The sequence below is a fragment of the Lissotriton vulgaris genome, chromosome 2_2, assembly GCF_964263255.1.
Source record: "Lissotriton vulgaris chromosome 2_2, aLisVul1.2, whole genome shotgun sequence".
In the NCBI taxonomy this organism is placed as follows: domain Eukaryota; kingdom Metazoa; phylum Chordata; class Amphibia; order Caudata; family Salamandridae; genus Lissotriton; species Lissotriton vulgaris.
In genome coordinates, this window is record NC_141688.1 from 282,346,733 (window position 1) to 282,365,778 (window position 19,046).

General features: G+C 42.9%; 1 protein-coding gene across 1 annotated transcript in view; it reads right to left on the bottom strand.

Moving 5' to 3' along the window:
- Positions 1-13,271, bottom strand: part of LOC147729311 (uncharacterized) — a 41,920-nt gene extending 28,649 nt beyond the window's left edge. Inside the window, exons 1-2 of the mRNA XM_086959819.1 lie at positions 12,888-13,271; positions 9,272-11,183 (exon numbers count right to left, since the gene is read on the bottom strand). Of these exons, the coding sequence (XP_086815945.1) occupies positions 9,272-11,183; positions 12,888-13,045 (2,070 nt within the window). The 5' untranslated portion in view covers positions 13,046-13,271. The remainder of the gene's footprint in view (positions 1-9,271; positions 11,184-12,887) is intronic.
- Positions 13,272-19,046: the final 5,775 nt, after the last annotated feature.

Genomic DNA, 19,046 nt, shown 5'->3' on the forward strand with positions numbered 1-19,046 from the left:
CAGTAAGTCGAAAACCAGTGAAGCAAAAAGCAAAAATTGGGGTGACCATAGGATAGCAGACCCTACTCTCCTACAGTCATTTAGTGCGTTCACAACACAGAACAGCAGGGGGTCAGGTAACGGAGAGATGCAAACAAAGAGAGAACATAAACCCCTACAGTACACACACACAAACTCAGATGAATGAAGACAGTACATGTATTACATATATAAGACATTCACAACAAAACAGAAAACAATAGTTGGCCAACAAGATCTATTTTTTTTATATCCTACTTATCTTTACTATCCTATTTACCTACGTGCTTAGCTCTTTTTACCTTTCCCTCCTTTTCCCTCCTTTTCCCTCTCGCTTGTTATCTCTTCGAGCGTTCTCAATTGCCAATACTTACACCTCGGTTAGTCGATCAGAAATTAACCTGGTCGTGCTTTTTACCCATGGTTGGATCTTAAACCATTTTCCAGTTTCTTCCTTTGGTGGGAAGTTCTTCAGGCTGAGGCAACGGCAAGTATTGATCGGGAGAATAGTCGGACAGCTTGGCTAGATCTATAAGAGTGTGAGAAGGGGGCAGTACATTTTGAACATCAGCAACATTTCTAACTTCCCAGACGGACGGTGCCTTGGTAACCCTTACCCGTGCACTTTTCTTTTGTCCTTTCCCTACCTAGTCAAACGTCTAGTTACATTATCTAACGTGTTATTTCGAGTCAATTTTCGTCATACAGTACCCGTCAAGTCTCTATGTCAGTCCATCCTCCCAGTCGCTATGTTCTAAGGAGGAACAGTCATGTTTAAGTCTACGTCTTTTTAAAAACTTATCGTCATAAGGACTATGCTCATATTCCCTTCTTCCCCTTTCGTCGGTGGTTCGATCATCGTTCTCCCATACTTCAGCCGACGTTCCGACGCGACCTGCAGAAGGGAGGAGAAAGAAGGGGTGGGGGGGTGCAGCATTCAAACCACATCAGCATGCAGTAATCCGAAAAAAGTTTTTACCTACCACATACTCGACCTATCTCCCCGTAGTGCATTTCTTTACCATCTCGGCGTTTGAGCCCAGAGGGACCAGTAATGTCAGATAGATAATCATTGACGATCTGCGTATCTACATGAGTTACTTGGTTGCGACCCCTTTTGGTTGTGTGCAAGGGTGGCGGTCAGGTGGCATTTCTGTGGTGTCATTTTAAGGGCGTCTAAAGCACTTTTCCGGCTGTCTGTGACACATAATGTAGCTGCTAAATATCGGGTCCTTTTTAACCTTCAGCCTTCATCATACTTTCTCGTTGCTCACAGTAGTAATACATTCAAAACTCATTAATGCAACCGCTACAATTATGCTTTCTTTTTCAAAATACTTTTAATAAAAAAAGTGCTGGTGTATAAATACAGGCCTACAACCCAGTGGACCGGCCACGGAGCAGATAGGAACTGTACATAAGAAGAACGAAGTTGGTGGCAGTTCATTGCATAAAGTGCGGCAGTGCAATAAAATCATATCGAACTTTCCTACAGAGCAAGCATGATGCATATCAAGAATTCAGTTTTTCAATTAATTCATTAATTCATTATCCAAATGCTCATTCAGTGCCTAAATTATACCAATGCATTGTTCCCAATCATAATTAGTACCCACCCTAAATCAATTCATTGTCCAAACACATGATCAATATCTGTCTTACATTGCTTTCTTCTCTACGCACATAATCACTATCCATCTTATCGACTTCCATTGTCCAAAAATGCATACATATCTCAGAGCATCAATATTCGAGCAATCCGGGTGAACAGGGAGTTTGAAAGTTTCGTTTTGTGTATCGGCGCCATTTTGGGCGAGGTCAGGCAGGTTCCAGTATAGTCAGAATGTCTCCAATGACTCGTGGTTGGACCAAAACCTTCCGTTGGTAGTTCAAAAAGTTTTTCGCAATGTGGTAACAGTCTAACAATATGGACCATCAGTCAAAGAGTGGGGAGGGCGGCAACAATTTTCCTACCGGGTCATTCTGGTGTTCCACCGGAACTGAACAAGTCTGTACCTTGGCTGCGTTTTAGCCATTTCCAAACTGAGGCTGGCGCCGGCAGGAGTGCGTCGATGTCGCGGGTCCCAGTGAGGGGGACGGGGGCGCCCATGCGGAGGGGTCGGGGGGCCCCCCCGGCTCTCATAGAATCTTCAAAGTTGAGGAGAGAAGGCATGGGGCGTGTGCCCGTCCCGGGCAAAAGACTGCTTTTCGATGTGGACCCTCTTTAAGCAAGAGCGTTGGGGTGTCGCTGGAAGCCTCCACCTGGAGGGAGGTGGGGGAGGCTCGTTCGCGCCGCCTCCCCCTTCCAGCGACCCTGCGCCGATCCTCGGCTCCGCCGCTTCGGTATTGGCCGTGCCGGCTATTGAAGATGGGGGGGGGGTCGGTGGCTGAGGCAAAACATCCCCCCCCTTGACATGTGGCGGGACTACCTGAAACTATCCAGGGGTTGACATGTGGCGGGACTACTTGCAATTGTCCAGGCGTCGACATGTGGCGGGACTACCTGCAATTGTCCAGGCGTCGACATGTGGCGGGACTACCTGTAATCGCCGCCGTCCTCGCCTTGGCTTCGGCCTTCGATGTGGGCCGGATCAGGCAAGAGAGAGAGAGGGGGGGGGTGGTCGGTGGCTGAGGCAAGACAGCCCCCCCCCGTGGCCTGCAGGGCAGCAGAAGAGGGGAGAAGGAGAGGCCATCACGGTTTTCTGGGCCGTCCGCCCCACAGCCTCCCCTTCCGACTGCGGCCAGGCGAGCCCCGCATGCCTCGAGGCCTCGCCCTCCGGATGGGCGTAACCGCGGACCTGTTGCACTTCGGGAGTTTCCGGAATGGGGGTAGGTACCTATTGATTTGTATCTATTTCATGTGACCGTTATTTGGGCGTGGTGGGCAATGAGGCAGACATGTTTGGAGCAGGAGTAGGCAATGGAGCCTAGCTACCTCGTGGCTGTCTTGCTGTCAAATTTTTCGCCATTTTATATTTCTTATTACGAACTGTTTCTTATGTTACTTATTTTTAGTGAAGTCAAAAGCTCATCAGGGGGTTACTGACTTAGCCTGATTTCTTTTTATTTTTATTCTTCTTTTCCTTAGCGTGTTTCGAGCTAAAGTTTCTTGTTAATAGGGTACGGTGATCACTTCATATTTTTATGTGTCCTTTTCATTAGGGGTACTCCTGGACGGACCAGACGAGTTACCTCCAATAAATGGTCCGGGGTGGAACTAGATTATCGATCAAAAGGGGAACATATATTCCTTCATTAGGGTATCATCCTGGACAGACCAAATGATGTACTTCCACTTACTAGGGTAGCCTCCTGGACGGACCAGATGGTCTACTTCCACTAAATGGCCCATGAGTGGGGAGCATATGTCCTCCATAAGGGTAGCCTCCTGGACGGACCATGCGAGCTACCCCCCAAATAAACAATCAGTGGGGAGTGGGTAGGACTGACGAATTCACAAAGGGGCATAACCTACCCTTTACTACTTGCAAAGACTAGACAGAATATTTCTATTCCACGTTGTTTGCAAATAGAAAATACCTCAAACGAAACAATTCCTGGAACAACAATGTCCAGGCAACCAATCAATCAGTGGGGAGAAAAACAGGCATGACGGATTACAACGGGGACAAACGTCTGCATTACCTGCCCTTCGCTATCCATAAAGGAAGACAGAATATTTCTATTCGTCTCTGTTTGTAGACAGGGAAGATCTCAAAGAGCAACAATCGATTATTAATCGATTTCAAACAATCAGTGGGGAGAAAAGTAGGCATGACGGATTACAACGGGGACAAACGTCTGCATTACCTACCCTTCTCTATCTGCAAAGAGGGGCGAACGTTCCTATTCACCGCTGTTTGCAAACAGAGAATGTCTCGTTCTCAAGAAGAGAACCAATATTTCAAGTAGCATCCAAAGCTAAATGAACCAATAACAACAATATCAGTATTCAAATACCGATTCCAATACAATCAATCAATCAATCAGGTGGATAGAACCACCCTACCAATCAGGCGTAAAAACACCCTACTTAATCTTACCCGGACCGGACCATGCGGATAGTTCTTCGTCTTCCCCTTCCAGCGCCCGATCGTTCTCTTACTCTATGCAGCATTCCTGTGGGATTCCAGTCAGGACAGTAGGTCACTCGAGAGAGGTCCGTTCAGAATCGGTGAAGTTCATTTAATCGGCAGCCGGACGAGGGCCCTCTCAAGGCAGGTATACTCCGATCATTTAGATATTCACCTCATCGTCTGGATCTCTCTTACTGGACCTCATGTCACTGATGGACCCCGCGTTGGGACGCCAATTGTAAAATGTGAGTCCATACTAGTATCGATGCCCGGATGGCTGGCGCAAGACGCCTCTTAGTTCCCATTCTGAATAGTTACCAAATAAAGAGACGGGCGCTGGAAGCCGGAGTCATAAGAACAGGATTTATTACTCATGAGGAGAGCCTGTCATTTCGGACACGAAACACAGTGTCTTTCGGGAGGTGCTCTAACAAGTGAGCTGAAACATCGTCTTTTATACCTTACAAAACACTTAGCATTACAATCGCGACATTGTGAAACACGGAAAAGACATCCCCATGATCCTCGTGTCAATCCTACCCCACATATGCTCACAATAGGGACCCTTGACCTGCTGATAAGAGGGGAGGGTAATCACGCAGCTGAGTGTTCCGCCAATTTTTAGGATGTGTGCCCCTGATCATAACCCAGGGGGTGGGGTGGCCAGGATCAATAGTGGGTCCTTTGAAGAGGAGTGATTCCATACAATAAGCAGTAAACAGTATCCCCTGGCTTAGGCGATGACCTCAGACATGTGTGGACAGTCAATCGCGGAGGGAGGGTTTACTAACAGAGGGGTTATTCATGAAAGGAAAGGAGGTGCTGGTCAGGCGCGGCCGTGACTCCCAAGGACAGGGTCTTGCAGAAGAAGAAGGTTTATGACTTGCCCGTGTGAGGGAGAAGGGAGGGGGAGCCAGGGTGTGCACAGGGACAGAGTCGCACAGAGAGAGAGAGAGGTCTTATGACTTATACGTGAGAGAGCGGGGGCAGTCAGGTGCAGCTGGGGAGGGCTATGTCAGCTAAGGCGAAGGATGCCTCTTCAAGAGGGAATGGGGGGGTTTGCGTGGGTCAAGCAGGAGGGTTGCCTTTCAGGGCATGGTCGCGCAGAGGGAGAGGGTTTCATAGTCTATGCATGTGAGGGAGGGGGGGGGAGCAGATACGTGCAGAAGGGAAGCCGGTGATTGTAATGAGCAGGCAAAAAAAGGCCAGGGTGCCTAAAAATGGCTGCCATGTATATATGGGTACGGGCCTTTACTGGCAGAGTGATGCGGTCAATATTTTATGCTATTCATGGTGCTTACAGGGAGAGGAGCGGGAAAATGGAATAATGAACGCTGTTTACGTACATCAATTTCTCAAATTTTCACACATGTAGAAGCTTCATGGGCCATAAACAGCTGGACAAAAAATATATCTAGGTAGGATCTCGATTCATTAATAGACTTGACATTAAAATATTAAAAAGGGTTACAAAATTGGATAAAAAAATAAAAAAATACATGTACAGTGTAGACTTTTAAGATCACAGTGGGGAATTTAGGAACGTCCCGCAACTACGCCACATTGAGGTTAAAATTTGGGATACAACAAAAGCAATGGGTGTGTGGGTATCATGCTTCAGGACTCTAAATGCCTCCTCACAGTGCATAAACCCTACGTTCCTGCATAGTCGGATAAAAAACGCTGTCTGGGTGATTTATAGCCAGGACACAAAAAAAGCATGAGGCTCAGATTCTCCCTCACAACTATAGGCAGGGCAACCGAGGGATAAGACTTTTGACCATTTATTAGAAAAGGCAAAAAGTGGTTAGGTCCCAATTTTGAACTGGATGTATAATTTCCTTGCCAGACCTGATCGCATCCCGACATCGCCTGGTTCCTTCCTGGTTCCTTCCTGGTCACTGGCTAGTGACCCAGACTCTGTCCCCTCTGCTTTCAGGTATTCTACATCTTCGATCCACCCTTGGATCCACCCGGACTCTTCTCTTCTGGTCGCCTGCAGCTTCTTTTTTCCAAAGCTCCATAGATCTCCACGACGAAACCCGACACACTTTGGGACCTATGCACCCGCTTCCTGTGGGTTAGGTAATGCGAGTACTACGGTGCTCCTGTGAAGGTCTACACTCCTAGTGTCCTAGTTTCAAGTGGTTAAGTTCTAGTACAGTCAGAAGACTCCCAAAACTTTAACTTTGTAACTTTACGCACCCATTGACTTCTATGGGAGCACCCGTGTGACTTTAGACACTGCACACGCATCCCGTGGGCCTCCTGCTCCCTAACTACTGTTAGTCCAGTGTAGCTCCAGCGATTCCCAAGGCCCTAGGCCTTACCATTGTTCGTGACGTGGTTCTTATACCACTTTCTTAGTCAGACCCCCCAGGATATAGCGGCATGGATTAGCAAATTTAGCGGCACAAAAAAGGAAATTTAGCGGCACAAATATGGAAATTTAACGGCAATTTTGCGGCATTTTTTTGGCCATTTTTCCTACAACAAACACAGATATCTTTGTTTTTGAGTTATTTAGCAACATGAAGCTATGAGACTCTATTGTTGCTGCTTTCTGTCCCGAAGGGAGACAAGAGAAGGCACGAGTGTACAGGAGATGTGCATACCATATGCATGTACATCTCCTGTCCCCGGAGGCTGGCAGCGCCTTCAAACTCTTTTATGCAACAAGACTTCATTTTACTACACAAAATGAACCCCTTCTTCTCAGGTTGTACTGCCCATTCGTCTGTGTGATGGAACTGTATTTTTGGATTTCAAGGCTATTCCTCACAACACTGCATTCATGCTTCCAGAAGTGATATGCCTGCTGAAACAGGATTACATTGACAGCATATTACACTGTCTTTGTACTTGTGTTACAACGATAATTTAGAGTAAAAACATGGAATTGTTCAGAGTGTGACAAAGCATCATCTCATTGGGTTAATGTACCTGAGAACAAGATCTCTAAGTAACCAGAGGGGTCAAGAAGTTTAAATACATTGCTGAAAAAAAAATACATTGTTGACTCTGACTTTCAACCTTCTGAGGCTGATAACAGAAAGAGTGGCTCAGTTGGCAATATTTAAAGCACAATAATGGCAGCGTAAGGCAACCTACACGGCTTGTAGGTCTATTACAGATCTTTCATACAGATTACTGACTACAGTGAAGTCATTAATTAGAAACAAAATACAAACGTTTCTTTTGCCTAAAAGTACTTTCTCTAAATGGAATGACTTTTATAATCTCAATAAAAAAAATGTAAAAAAATAATGAGTCAAATAGCTTATCAGGAAAACTATCCGGGCATTTATCAAATGATTTGTCAACGGTGGGAATCTCTCGCTTTCATCAACCTTTGCGGCAGGTGAAGGCTGCTGGCACAATAATACAAATTTGGCAGCAGCTGCCCCTGTAATTGTCATAGGATGCAGCCGGCATGGTTATTTATTTGCCATTACCCCCTTTCCACATGTCAGATAAATAATTGGTGCGTGCATTTGCCACTATTATTTATGGCATGTTCAAAACAGTTAACGGCTTAAATAAGCAATATTCACTTGTAGCAGAGAAGGGTTTGGCAGAGAAAGAAGCACACATATGCAAAATTTATAAGAAAGACTTCTTATATTTCAACTCATGAAAAGTGTCCATATTTACAACAGCAACACATATACAAAAAGTTATATGTACAGTGTAAAGTGCAGTGCGTCCCAAGTGATTTCGTGAACAAAAACAAAACAAACACAAATAATAAATGATCTATACAGTTTTGCGTTATGGGTATTAACACAGGGAAATGACCAAGCAATATGATACAATAATTGCTAGCAGTGACTATATGAAATCACAAATCACTGTGCTAAATGGGTTCCTTCCCTATAGCGTCGACGGCGTTTCGACCTGCTTGATGGAGGTCTCGTCAGGACTAAACAGTGAGGGACATCTAGGGAAAAGGTGAGAGTGGTTGTTAATATGTGTGGTTGCTGTGCTCTATAGTATTGTGTGGACTTAAAAATGGGGAATATAATACCTCGTAGTGTCTCGACTTAACGCAACCCATGCGTGATAAAATGAATTAAATCGGACTTACAGTGTACCCAGCCGGGCACTGTTGAGAAAAAAGATAGAACATATGTTAAGACTCACGAACGCTGTGGGACAACGTTACAATTGGGCCAGTAATGGTATAGAAAAACCACTTACCACTGTGGTTGCTCGTGGTAATGGAGTCTGGTGGCACTCAGGTTGCAGTTGAAGAGGCAGGGTAATACCTGGTGACAAAGGGCCATATGGTGAGAATGATGTTATAACGCGAGAGAGGGTGGTGTGGGACAGGGTGTCTCAGAGCTTACCTGCTCTTCGGACGCGGAATCGCTCGATCGCACTTTCCCGGTCGGCTGTTTGGTAAACAGTGGAGTTCCGGGTTTAGTGCGTCAGTGCGTCTATAACGTGACATGTGCGCGCGCATCTAGAGGGGCGGGAGTAGTGCTAGCGTGTCATTATTGTAAACTAGCGTTTTTACATGGGAGGCGGGTGCGCAAGATCGTGTGCTATGTACCAATTCCCAAGGCAAATCGCCACGCACTGGTAATGAAGTATGCCTTTATGTGAGTATTAGGATGTTGTATCGTAAATGCACAACCTATGTCAACCTAGGAATCATAGATTAACACTCCATTTAACTTCTCTATATACAAATTTTAGTCAGTATCTAAAACAGTACTTATCGCTTTTTGGTAAAATTAAGCTACACATAAAGGTTATAAAAGTAATAGTAATATGTGCTACCACATTTACAAGCTGTTTTAAACATGATTAAGCCAGCGTACTATGTAAAGTTCACAATTATACCAATCATATTGATGTACTCGTCACAGAACAATGATTCTCCCATGCATACAGTAAACCACCATACAATACATAGTTCTACCTCATGTTGGTACAGGGAAGTTTGGCTAGAAAGTTTGTCACAGTTAGTTTGTCAAAGTGGAGACAAATCCTCTCCATTCATCAGCAGAATTAAGCCCCTTGTTGATGGAATTAACTCTGTCAATCCAGTGACATTCACGACGTTGTAATATTTGTGAGATGTCACCACCTCTCTCAGGTACAGTAGCAATGTCTATGACTTGCCATTTCAACTGATCTGCAGAGAGATTTTTTTCTTGAAAGTGGCATACCAATGGAGCTGTCAGAACTGCCTTTCGTATGTGGCTTCGATGCTGTCCTATTCTCGCCTTAACCGATTGTTGCGTCTGTCCAATGTAGGGCAGACCACAGGGGCACCAAATGCAGTATACAACATTGCGTGTATTACAATTGGAAAAGAACTTGAGTGTATGTTCAAAGTTTCCAAATTTGAAGATGTTTGTCTTTTCTGTCAATGGACAGATCACACAATTTCCACAGGGATGGTGGCCTAGAATTGGTGGAAGATTCCAAAGTGTTTCTAATGTGCCCCCTGTCTTAGTGATCTTTTCATTGGAAGATCTGACTAGGTGATCTTTCAAATTTTTCCCTCTTTTGTACGCAAACAGGGGCACCTCCATTGAGGGATCAATGCTTTGTATAATGTCCCAATTTTTCGTAATACTCTTCCGGATTTTGTTGGTATGAGTTCCGAAAGTAGTTACGCATACTATTTTCTCCATTTTGGCTTTTGGTCTGGTGATCAAAAGTTCTTCTCGGGGGCAATACCAGGCACGTTTGAGCGATTGTTTGACTATTTTGTTGGGGTAACCTCTTGTGAGTAATTTATTTTTCAATATTTCTGCTTCCTTCAGATAATCCTCTCTACGGGCACAATTGCGACGGATCCTCAAGAATTGTCCAAAGGGCAATCCATCTCTCAATGCCCTGGGGTGTTGACTTTTATAAGACAATAGAGTATTCTTTTCAGTAGGTTTTCTATGAAGGGATGTATATAGTTTGTTCTCATCATGTTGGATGTTTAAATCCAGAAATGGGATGGTATCTTTCTGTATGGTAGATGTGAAGGTCAAATGTGTTTGGATGGTGTTCAGATATATAACAAAACTCTCAAACTCCTCTTCATTCCCTCTCCAAATGAAAAAAATGTCGTCTATATATCTATACCAGCAATTAATGCTGGCATAGAAAGGATTCTTCTCACACAGTACAAGATCATTCTCTACTTTGTTCATGTAAATATTTGCCAAATTTGGAGCAAAAACTGCTCCCATGCTCGTGCCCCCACATTGCTCGTAATATTGTCCATTAGAGACAAAATAGTTTCTCTGAAGTGCTACTTCCAATAAAGAAATTATAAAGGAAGTGGGCACATCAAATGGTCGTTGTCTAGAGTCAAGTAGTTCTTGTATGCATACAATGCTTTCTTTTTGAGGGATGTTAGTGTAGATTGCTGATATATCTAGAGTTGCTAGCCAATCAGTATCTCTATTGTACGCTCGGTCTTCTATTAAATTTATCATGTGCATTGTGTCACGAACATAACTTGCTTGTAGGGGAACGTAGTCTCTTATAAAAAAATCAATATATTTACCAATAGGCTCTAAAATCGAGCCACATCCTGATAGGATCGGTCTTCCAGGTGGTTGTGTTGTACTCTTATGTACTTTAGGGAGAGTATAGAGGATAGGGGTTCTAGGATTAGTGGAATTTAAAAATTCAAATTCTTTTTTGGTCAGAAACCCCTGATCCAATCCTTCCTTGGTAATAGACACAATTTTTTCACGAATTTCGTTTATAGGGTTATGGTGGAGTTTTTTATAATGCCGTTCTTCAGAGATTTGTTTATTCACTTCAGCCTCGTAATCAGTCCTTTCTTGTATTACTATTCCTCCCCCCTTATCGGCTGGTTTGAATATTATGGAGGTATCCTTTTTCAAATTCTCAAGTGCTTGACGTTCTAGCAAAGAAATATTGTAAGGTATAAATTGTTTACTATTCTTTAGTCTATCTACCCCTTCTAGAATCAATTTCTCAAAAGTAAGCAACTCAGGTGGCATCATACTATTTGTTGGATAAAAAGTGGATGGCAATTTTAACCCAGTCGTAGATTGGTAGCTGCTAATTTCGCGATCTTTAAAGAAAATTTTTAGACGAATTTTCCTGAAAAACTGGAACAACTCAGATTTCAGGTTGAAATAGTTACTCCTCTCTGTAATGACAAATGAAAGACCTTTACTTAACAAAGAGATTTCTGTGGATGATAGTGTATGCTTTGACAAATTAAATATGGGTATCGTGTCCATATTGTCTGTCAGATTGAGTCTGGGATCTAGTAAGGTTGGGGGCCCCATTGATAATGCTTGTTTCTTGTTTGACGTTCCCCTGGATATTGGTTCCAGACTCTTGTTTTCTTTGTCTCCCCTCCTCTGTCTAAAAAAGGTTGGCCTTGATGGTTGAAATTGCTTGGGCCTGGCTGACAGTCAGAGTCACTGGAACCAATTGTAATACACGCAATGTTGTATACTGCATTTGGTGCCCCTGTGGTCTGCCCTACATTGGACAGACGCAACAATCGGTTAAGGCGAGAATAGGACAGCATCGAAGCCGCATACGAAAGGCAGTTCTGACAGCTCCATTGGTATGCCACTTTCAAGAAAAAAATCACTCTGCAGATCAGTTGAAATGGCAAGTCATAGACATTGCTACTGTACCTGAGAGAGGTGGTGACATCTCACAAATATTACAACGTCGTGAATGTCACTGGATTGACAGAGTTAATTCCATCAACAAGGGGCTTAATTCTGCTGATGAATGGAGAGGATTTGTCTCCACTTTGACAAACTAACTGTGACAAACTTTCTAGCCAAACTTCCCTGTACCAACATGAGGTAGAACTATGTATTGTATGGTGGTTTACTGTATGCATGGGAGAATCATTGTTCTGTGACGAGTACATCAATATGATTGGTATAATTGTGAACTTTACATAGTACGCTGGCTTAATCATGTTTAAAACAGCTTGTAAATGTGGTAGCACATATTACTATTACTTTTATAACCTTTATGTGTAGCTTAATTTTACCAAAAAGCGATAAGTACTGTTTTAGATACTGACTAAAATTTGTATATAGAGAAGTTAAATGGAGTGTTAATCTATGATTCCTAGGTTGACATAGGTTGTGCATTTACGATACAACATCCTAATACTCACATAAAGGCATACTTCATTACCAGTGCGTGGCGATTTGCCTTGGGAATTGGTACATAGCACACGATCTTGCGCACCCGCCTCCCATGTAAAAACGCTAGTTTACAATAATGACACGCTAGCACTACTCCCGCCCCTCTAGATGCGCGCGCACATGTCACGTTATAGACGCACTGACGCACTAAACCCGGAACTCCACTGTTTACCAAACAGCCGACCGGGAAAGTGCGATCGAGCGATTCCGCGTCCGAAGAGCAGGTAAGCTCTGAGACACCCTGTCCCACACCACCCTCTCTCGCGTTATAACATCATTCTCACCATATGGCCCTTTGTTACCAGGTATTACCCTGCCTCTCCAACTGCAACCTGAGTGCCACCAGACTCCATTACCACGAGCAACCACAGTGGTAAGTGGTTTTTCTATACCATTACTGGCCCAATTGTAACGTTGTCCCACAGCGTTCGTGAGTCTTAACATATGTTCTATCTTTTTTCTCAACAGTGCCCGGCTGGGTACACTGTAAGTCCGATTTAATTCATTTTATCACGCATGGGTTGCGTTAAGTCGAGACACTACGAGGTATTATATTCCCCATTTTTAAGTCCACACAATACTATAGAGCACAGCAACCACACATATTAACAACCACTCTCACCTTTTCCCTAGATGTCCCTCACTGTTTAGTCCTGACGAGACCTCCATCAAGCAGGTCGAAACGCCGTCGACGCTATAGGGAAGGAACCCATTTAGCACAGTGATTTGTGATTTCATATAGTCACTGCTAGCAATTATTGTATCATATTGCTTGGTCATTTCCCTGTGTTAATACCCATAACGCAAAACTGTATAGATCATTTATTATTTGTGTTTGTTTTGTTTTTGTTCACGAAATCACTTGGGACGCACTGCACTTTACACTGTACATATAACTTTTTGTATATGTGTTGCTGTTGTAAATATGGACACTTTTCATGAGTTGAAATATAAGAAGTCTTTCTTATAAATTTTGCATATGTGTGCTTCTTTCTCTGCCAAACCCTTCTCTGCTACAAGTGAATATTGCTTATTTAAGCCGTTGAGTATTGTATATTCTATAAATTCGTATGCCACAGGAACCATTGGTCTTTGGATATACACTTTGCCCTGGTTCTGCTGTGAGTAGGGTTCCCTTGTTTCCCCTTTTCGCATGTTCAAAACAGTGGCAGGCTCAAAGGGCTTCAGACCCCCTCCCTCCCCCGGAGTGTTTGTCAGCCCGGGCTGAGACAGCCCCGGGCTGGGGGCCTCTTGTCTTAAGGCATCTGCAGGGGGGGAGGAGGGGGTGTCAAATTCCTACAGCATAGGCAGAGTGGAGGGGCAGGGGCTTGAAGGGGTGAAAACAGATAACAGAACAAAGCCTAGTTAACAGGTCTTTAAAAGACCATTCACTTGTTAAGTACTCGGGTGCAGCTGCTTTAAGACAAGACGGCCGCCAGCCCGGGGCTGTCTCAGCCCGGGCTGACAAACACTCCGGGGGAGGGAGGGGGGCTGAAGCACTTTGAGACTGCCACGGTGGGTAAAATATGCTTAAATTCATATTCGGCGTTGCCAACAATAATTTTGGTTCAAAGGAACAACATTCCTCCCATTGTTGACAAACTAGATGTCCGAAATGAAATGATAAAGACAGATAGTAGTGTCTTTCTACATTAATTTCTCCACGTCCACGTTAGGTGGCCCCGACTGTGTTTTTATATTTTTGTGTATCGTTGTGCAATATATGTTTTTAACTGATGATTTTGTTGATAAATTTTGTAACCGAAATATTTTTAATAAATTGTACCCTTTTTATAACTTGTTTGCATATGTTCCTTCTTGGTAAGTGTTTTTTAGTTCCACAAAATGAATGGTGTGATTTATGGTTGTGAGTTTGAATCCTGATCTAGGAACAGGTTACAATACTCCCCAGTGGGAAAACCCTTTTGTTTTACTTTATGGTAAAATATGCATGCCTTCAGTGTTTTGGGCACATTTTCTAAATTTCGCGGGCAGTTTTGTAAAAATCGCGGCGTTTTTACAAAACTGCCGATTTCACACTTTTTTTGCAAATCGCGAAATCGCGAAATGCTGGGGGGTCTGCTTAGTATATGGTTTAGCGGGCCACCTCGGCCTATCCATATTTGTGCAACTTTTGTATATTCTATTAAGTTACTTGTTTTGCGCTTGTGCTTCTGTGCTCATAAAGAGTTCAGGGGATTTGTTTAGAAATAAATACATATATATTTTGAATATATATCCTGTGTGGTGTCCTTTCATTTGGTATTAAAGGGATTGCATATGGTAAAACAGCTGGCTTCACATGCCCTCTTGAGTTTAGCCTAAGACTGCTTTGTCCATGCTACCTCTAGGATAGCTGGTCTATAAGGTTGACTTTACAACCATCACCATAAGGGTTGTTTGGACTGGTGCAAGGTGCTCACTAGAATAGTGAACATCATATACCAGGCCAACTTCTCACAGGTAGCACACGAAAGGTGTAAAAAAAAGCCGTAAGCCTTCTCGACTCTAGTTCCAACACAACCTGATGATAAGCAGCCGAGAGGTGAATGGTAGAAAACCATGTTGCCCCTCTCAAAGAAGATACCATCTCATTTATTTTAGGTAATGGGAACTTCTCAATCACAAAATTGTTATTCAAATGGCGCAAATCAATGCACAAACAACTTTTTCTGTTGGGTTTTCGTGCTACCATGACTGGAGAAATCCATTCAGATATTTCAATCTCTTTGATGACCCCCTTTTGTAACAAACCTTGTATTTTCTTTTCGACTTCATCCCTAATTAACATAGGAATAGATCTTACCTTATGAACTTTAGGTACTGCACTACCTTTAAGCACATTTATGTGCTCAAATCCTTTTAGTGTTCCCAAATCCTGCCTAAAGACTTTAGGAAATGTATTCTTTAATACATCTCCCAACTTGCTACTTTCATCCATTATAAGTACCTTCTCCTCACTATTGGGATCCAGTATTATGTGCAAATTTTTCTAGTCAAACCAGCCCAGAACAGCTGGCCCACTTTAGCTACATATAATTTCTTCTTGTAGATCTTCCTTTAAAAGGGAAAGTGAGCCATCTGAATCCCAAAATGTCAATCCTCTCTCCTGTATAACTTACAGGATTCACATCGGAAACATTCAACTGATCCACAGTCCCATCAGGACAATGGGTAAAGCGTCTATCCAATTCAATCCAGTAGAGTTACACATTTTTCCCAGTCTTGACTTTATAGTGCCATTCAGCTGTTCTACTACTCCAGAAGCCTCTGGATGATATGCACAGTGCAGTTTTTGCGTAATTTTGAATGCTTCACAGAGCTGAGTTATTACTTCATTGGCAAAATGCCCACCTCTGTCTGATTCAATTGTGACTGGAAAACCGAACCTAGGTATCAGTTCCCTTAGTAACAATTTGGCTACAGTAATAGCATCATTTTTCTTAGCTGGGTAAGCTTCCACCCATTTTGAGAATAGGCAGACTATGACAAGGACGTACTTCATTCATTTACAACGGGGTAACTGTATAAAGTCAACTTGTAGTCTGATAAAAGGGCCCTCTGCCTTTCCAATTGTAATTGGCAACACCACTGTTTTCTTCCCAGGATTAAACTGCTGACAAGTTAAGCACCTCTGGCAAATTGCCTCTGCAATGTTCCGGAACTTCGAATTGTACCATATCTGTTTGAAAAGACGGACCATTGCATCTCTCCCTATGTGTGTGTCTCCATGTATCAGTCTGGCCATAGGAGCAATCAAGCTGCCTGGCAACACAGGCATACCATCACTACAAACAATGACACCATCTTTATTCCTTGGTCGACAACCAGATTTTTCCCATCTTTCCTTTTCCTCTGGTTCTGCTGCCTTTTGCAACCCTTTCAGTTCCTCCCAAGTTGATACATTTTCAAACACCATAAGTTGGCAGCTGGTTCCGACTCCCCCCAAATTGATATTCAATGACATTTTATGTCTTCTAAATGCTCATTGACCTTCTTCACGTAAAAACTTGTATCCATTACAACAAGTGCACCACCTTTATCTGCCATTTGAAGCGTGATTTGATCATCTGCACTCAATCTTCGAAGGATGTCCAGTTCATCTTTTCTTAAGTTAGGCCGCATTTTTGGGTGCAAATTCAATTTGTTGAGATCATGGCGAATCAGGGATTCAAAAGTATCCAGAATTTTATGTGTCACCGGGGACATAAACGTACTTTTAGGTCTAAACTGTCTCATTTCCAAATCCTCACTTTCTTCTTCAGGTAATTGGACTTCTCCTGTTGGTACTACATTAGTGAAAAAATGTTTAAGTCTTAAGTTGCGAAGAAACCGAAAGACTGATACTTCAAGTTCTAGTTTGTTTGTGTTGTAGATTGGTACAAAAGATGTCCCTTTATTGAGTACCACTTCTTGGGCACTAGTTAGTTGCCTAGAAGAGATGTTGATCACGAGGGTTTCCCCTTGCTTCGCAAGTTCCTCGCTTCCGCTTCGCGTTCCTTGGCTTCTTTTTCCTTCTCCTTTGTTTCCTTTTCCTTGTCTTTGGCTCCTACTTGTTTTTTTGGAGGTCTGGGGGTCTCCCTCCTCCCTGTACCTTTTCTAAAAAAGGAGTAGTCACGGTTGTGGTTGCACTAGCTTCATTTCCTGTTCCCGATGTTGTAGGGCCTTGCCTCTCTGCTAGTGGTTGTCTTGATGGATCCATGTCATTGTCCGAAACTATAGATTCTTGTGATGATGAGGCAGGTTTTTGATAAGGACGCCTTTTGGCGTACACCTCTGCCCAGGTGTAAACCTCATTTAATTTATAGTCTATAGTATCTCTCCTGAATTTTCGCAATTTCCTTTCTTGGATTTCCTTGCCATAAACATCAAGTTTTGAGTTCAGATCTTCCAGCGTGAGTCTCCAAAAATCTGCCTCACAACGATTAGACATCAGAGTTATTACAACAAATTTATAATGTGATGACATTTACTTGTTAATTTTCAGATTGTGTATTGATTTCAAAATGAATATGTTGAAATGAACAAGATTTACAAGCAAAAGATTATATAAAGCTACGTTTTGAAAAAGAATTTCTTTCTTTGAATTTTCTCTTCAAGTGATAACATTGAAATATTATAGGTTATCAATTGTTCACATTGGTTATACTTTAAACATATAGGAGTGCGCTTGGTAAACTAGTGGAACTTTCCACCAGAGGTTGATTGTTACTTTGGGCTGGCTGCCTTACAACCAAGCAGCACACAAACAGTGTACAAATATTATATGAACAGTATATTAGTATTACATTAGGGAGTGCGCAGATAAGAAAAACATTTACTCTTTTGTTTTTCCCATTTTTACAGGCTCTTGCCAATGCAACCAATTCGGCTGCTTGTGCAGACTTTACTCCAAATAGGTAGGATGCTTCTATTGTCTTTTCTAGAGTGCACACAGCATAGGCAGCACTTAGACCTCCATCCTCATGTCTTAAACATGAGCCATCTACAAACAATTCAATGTCTTCTATCGACAAGGCCGTTTCCTTGATATCTGGGCGTGGTTTTGTGCTAAATTCAGTCAGATCAATGCAATTATGCTCGACCTTTTCTTTGACTTCTGCAACCAGTGTATCTGGTAATAAAGTTGCTGGATTCAGTATGTTACATCTAGTGATGGTTACATTTGCTGCACCCACCAGAATTCTTTCGTACTTAGTCAGCCGACTAGGTGTGAGGTACTGAGTCTTAGTTCGGGTCAGTAGGATTACAACTGCATGTGGGACATATGCAGTTACAGGATGTCTCATGACAATGGATTCACTTTGTTCAAGACTCATGCAAGTTGCAGCTACTGCTTTCAGACATCCGGGCAATCCAGCAGCCACTGGATCTAAGGTAGCAGAAAAATATGCCACGGGACGTCTGGTCAGACCATGAATTTGAGTCAGGACTGAGAGTGCCCAATTGTCTCGTGTGTCACAAAACAGGGCAAAGTCTTTTGAATAGTCAGGCATTACCAATGCGGGAGCTGTGCATAGACAGTCTCGCAATTTCACAAAGGAAGTCATGCTTTCATCATCCCATTCCACTGGATCTTTTGCTCCTTTCGTTGTCATTTTTATTAATGGCTTTTCTAGGACTGCAAATCCCACAATCCACTGTCTACAGTATCCCACTACTCCCAGGAACATTCTGATTTCCTTCTGAGTATTTGGTAATTCCATGTTTCGAATTATCCTAGTTCGTTCGGAAGTGACTTTCCTGATACCTTTTTCTATCTGGTGACCCAGATATTTCACTGAGTTTGTACAGAACTGTAATTTGTCTGGTGATACTTTATGTCCTCCTTTACCCAAATGATTCAACAATGTAATGGTATTAGTAACACAGTCTGTCAGACTTTTAGACGCCACCAGGAGGTCGTCTATGTACTGGACCAAAACTGATTCTCCAGGTAAGACTAATGAGTCAAGGCATCTTTTCAAAATCTGATTGAAAATCGAAGGACTCTCTGTGTACCCTTGAGGAACACGATTCCAGACATAGACATGACTGTCAAATTCAAATGAGAAAAGATATTTGCTGTCTGGATGCAATGGGATGGAAAAGAATGCATGACATAAGACAATGACGGTAAACCATCCAGCATTCCATGGAATTTGGTACAAAATCACTGCAGGGTTTGGCACAATAGGACAACAAGGGACAACAATCTTGTTCACCTTGCGCAGGTCTTGCACTACACTGTACTTCCCACTAGGCTTTTTGATTCCAATTATGGGCAAATTACAAGGACTGC